The sequence below is a fragment of the Arachis ipaensis genome, chromosome B06 (assembly GCF_000816755.2).
Source record: "Arachis ipaensis cultivar K30076 chromosome B06, Araip1.1, whole genome shotgun sequence".
NCBI classification, from domain to species: Eukaryota; Viridiplantae; Streptophyta; class Magnoliopsida; order Fabales; family Fabaceae; genus Arachis; species Arachis ipaensis.
In genome coordinates this window covers 127,738,565-127,742,150 of record NC_029790.2, presented here as the reverse complement: position 1 = coordinate 127,742,150, position 3,586 = coordinate 127,738,565, and the positions used below count along the sequence as shown (strand labels likewise).

The following is a 3,586-nucleotide window of genomic DNA, read 5'->3' as shown; positions in this document are numbered from 1 at the left end:
TAATTTAATTCAATAAAAATAATTCTTAAAAATTTTTAGAGAATAAAAATTATATTAAAGATCAAAATATCCGATCTAAAATTTCTAGATTAATTTGAGGATTTATTCTTAATATTATGATCAACTTATCATATACTTAGACATTTGTTTAAGTTTAGTCCTAAAAATTAATTTAGATTAAGCCAAAGAATTAACTAAGGAATGTGAACTAATTCACTTTAGGTACTCTATAGACATTGGAGATGTTATTGACTTATTGTTAAATGAATATTTTGGCTGTACAAAAAACTTAAATGGTTTAACTCATCATTTGATTTCTAATAATTAATAATTTTTACTTTTGAACTTAAAACCTTTGTATTATATGTCCGAAATTTACTTGTGTCTATGTATGTGTGTGTTTAGTAAGCTAAATTAAACTCGAACTTTGCCTAATTTAATTATATTTAAAATTCACTTATTAACTATAAACCCTTATTTTGTTTTGAATTATTAATCCTAATAAATTTTCGGGTAATTATAGATGTTACTTAGATTGTTGGTTACATGTTATTTGGCTTTGGGTGGTTTGGATTAGAAAAGAGGAAGAGGAGAAATCATTAGACTAATTAAGAACCATGTGTTAGAACAAAGAGTTTTTCAACTGAACCAAATATGCAAAAGAGATTAGTACGATCATGAGGCCAAATATTTTTTAAACTAAACTTAGTTAAGTTGTGCATTTATGCATGTGAGCACGCTTTTCTTCTATGTTTTACCTTCATCTGCGTCATTTTTAATTTTCTTTTTTCATTGTGTCTTTTTTTTTCTTTTCTTTTCATCACCATCATGAATCTTTCTTTTTTTTCTATTTTTTCTCTCTCTTTAAAAAAAAGCAAAAAAAAAATTAATGATACAATAATATTTAAGTTTTTATTATGGATAAAATATCTACTATCAATTCAGATATTCAATAAAATAAAAGATAGATATGTAAACTAAGGAGAAAAAAAATATTTATGTATTTTGTCATACATATTATATTACGGTAAAGAAATTTTGGTTCTATTTTTATTTTTGATATATAACTTCTAATTGTTTGAAAAACTTTTTTTTTCTTAGTTAAGAAATTCTAGTATCACAACTAAAATATTTTGATACTATTTTTATTTTTGATGACTACAAATTGGTTAAGAAATTTTTTGTGTTAGGGTTAAGAAATTTCGATACTATTTTTATTTGTCGTAACTTTTAATTGGTTAAAAAATTTTGTATCTTTGTTAAGAATTTGTTATATTATAGTTAAGAAATTTTGGTGCTATTTTTCTGTTTTATATTTTTTTCAAATAATTCTTCCTCCTCTTCTTTTTTTTCACGATCTCATGATTATTCTTGTTTTATCCTCTAAAAATAATAAAAACCACAAAATAAAAAGAAAAAAATCGAATGAAAAGAAAAAGAAATAAAAAATACTACAAAAATACCAAAAAGAAAAAGAGAAAAAAAGGAAATAAAAAAAATTGCACCAACAATAACAACTGTAGAGAAGGAAGACGAGGAGGAAACATTTGAAAAGTAAGAAAGAATGTGAAGAAAAATGGTGTAATTCACGCGCACATTGTGTGAGTGGTTTTTAATTTTTTATTGAGTTTGGTCCAACTTGGTTGAATTTAGTTATCAAAAATATTTGTATGTGTAACAGTACCATATACCATATATATACAACATGGATAATTAAGTAATTTGTCATTTTTGGCCAACTCTAAATATTATAAACTAAATTCTAAATCCTTGAACTTTGCATTTTAAATTCTAATAATATAAAAATAAGATATTGATTAAAATACTAACTAATATTAATAAAAAGTGTTAGTTCTCTTTATTTCTCTTAATAAAAAGATAACCATTATTAAATTATAATTTTGAATTCACTTAACTTATATTGATACTAATATTAATTTATGATTTAAATATAAATTATGAACATGCAGGTACTTTGCCAACCAATTTATGGTGTTGTTGAAACATTAGCTAAGCAACAATGGCCAAGCTCAACTTTTATAATGGAAGAGTTCTCAATGAGCATTGGAAAAGTAAAGTTGAATATTAATTTGTTTAGGCTGGTTTGGAGAACAGTATTTGTTGTGGTAGTGACTATTCTAGCCATGGCAATGCCTTTCTTTAATGAAATTCTAGCACTTCTAGGGGCAACTGCATATTGGCCTTTGGGAATCTATTTTCCAGTGGAGATGTTCATTGCCAAACAGAAATTGAAAAAACGAACATTTCAATGGATTGGACTTCAAACCTTGAATGCTATATTTATGCTACTCGCAATAGCTGTAGCATGTGCAGCCATTCATGGTTTGAATGAATCTCTCAGAAAATACAAACCATTTATGTATAAAGGGTAGTTTGAATTCAAGCAGCTTAAGATATTCAATGAAATGTTGTTGTCCATTTTAATTCCAATTCTTAATGATATATGCTTTTTTTTTTTTTTTTTACTTTATATTTGAATATTATATGTTACTTTTCAGTAGTTGCTTGGTATCCTCCAAAAAACTAGAGGATATAAATTACCGTTTGTCATGTATTATCGCATGATAGACCTAATTTTGTATGTACATGTATACTCTGTTATTATTTGTGTTTTAAATTTAGTTACACAGAGAATAAAATTGTGAAACTATAAGCTTTTATACATTGGTGCAAGCAAGTATTTGTCAAAGAATAAGATGAGAGTAAATAGTGAAATTAGTTTGTGAAAGATTATTTATTTTTTAAATTAATTTTTAAAAGATATTTTAATTAAATTTATCTTTTAAATATTTTAAGTTAGTTATTTTAGTCCTTATGTTACTTCCATTGTTAATGGCATTAAAATTAGTTGATGTAACAAGTGACACTATAAGTCTATAACATACATCTAGTAGTCTTTATTGACGGTTAACATGTTAAATTTATGAAATTAGATTAAATCAACTCCAATTTGTGACATTCTAATGCCTCAAATTTTTTCTTCAATCAAGTTTTGATTTGATATAATTTCATACATTTAACGTACCACATTAATAAATTTTAGCGCCATCAACAAAGAAACTGACAAAAGGACTAATACGATTAATTTAAAATCTTTGAAGGACGAATTTAATGAAAAAAAATCTTTTGGAGTCTAATTTAAAAAACAAGTGGTCTTTAGGGACAAATTTGACTATTTATCTAATAAAATAAAGGTAATGCTATGGTGCTGAAGACATTATTTTTAAGTAGGTGATGAAATGAGGTGGAAGACCATAAAATTAGATTGTGCGTTATTGTTGTTGTTCAATAGGTCGATAAAAAATTGGAAATGAGTGAAGTTGAGTCAAGTTAGACTAAGTTTAAGTTCGGCTCACGAAAATTGAGCTTGACTTATAACTCAATTCATTAACAATCGAACTTATTTCTTAAACTTAAGCTTGACTTATTGAAAATTCACGAACTAGCTCGATCTCACGAGCTGACTCAAATAATAGAACATAATCTGTAATTTTATATCAATAAATTATAATTTATATATATTAAAAAAATATTTAAAAAAATTAATTTTATATATTAACTCTCT

At 25.0% G+C, this 3,586-nt stretch overlaps 1 protein-coding gene across 1 annotated transcript in view; it reads left to right on the top strand.

Moving 5' to 3' along the window:
- The window catches only part of LOC107647548 (amino acid permease 8-like), a 13,640-nt gene extending 11,238 nt beyond the window's left edge, over positions 1-2,402 (top strand). Inside the window, exon 8 of the mRNA XM_021105690.1 lies at positions 1,971-2,402. Within this exon, the coding sequence (XP_020961349.1) occupies positions 1,971-2,393 (423 nt within the window). The 3' untranslated portion in view covers positions 2,394-2,402. The remainder of the gene's footprint in view (positions 1-1,970) is intronic.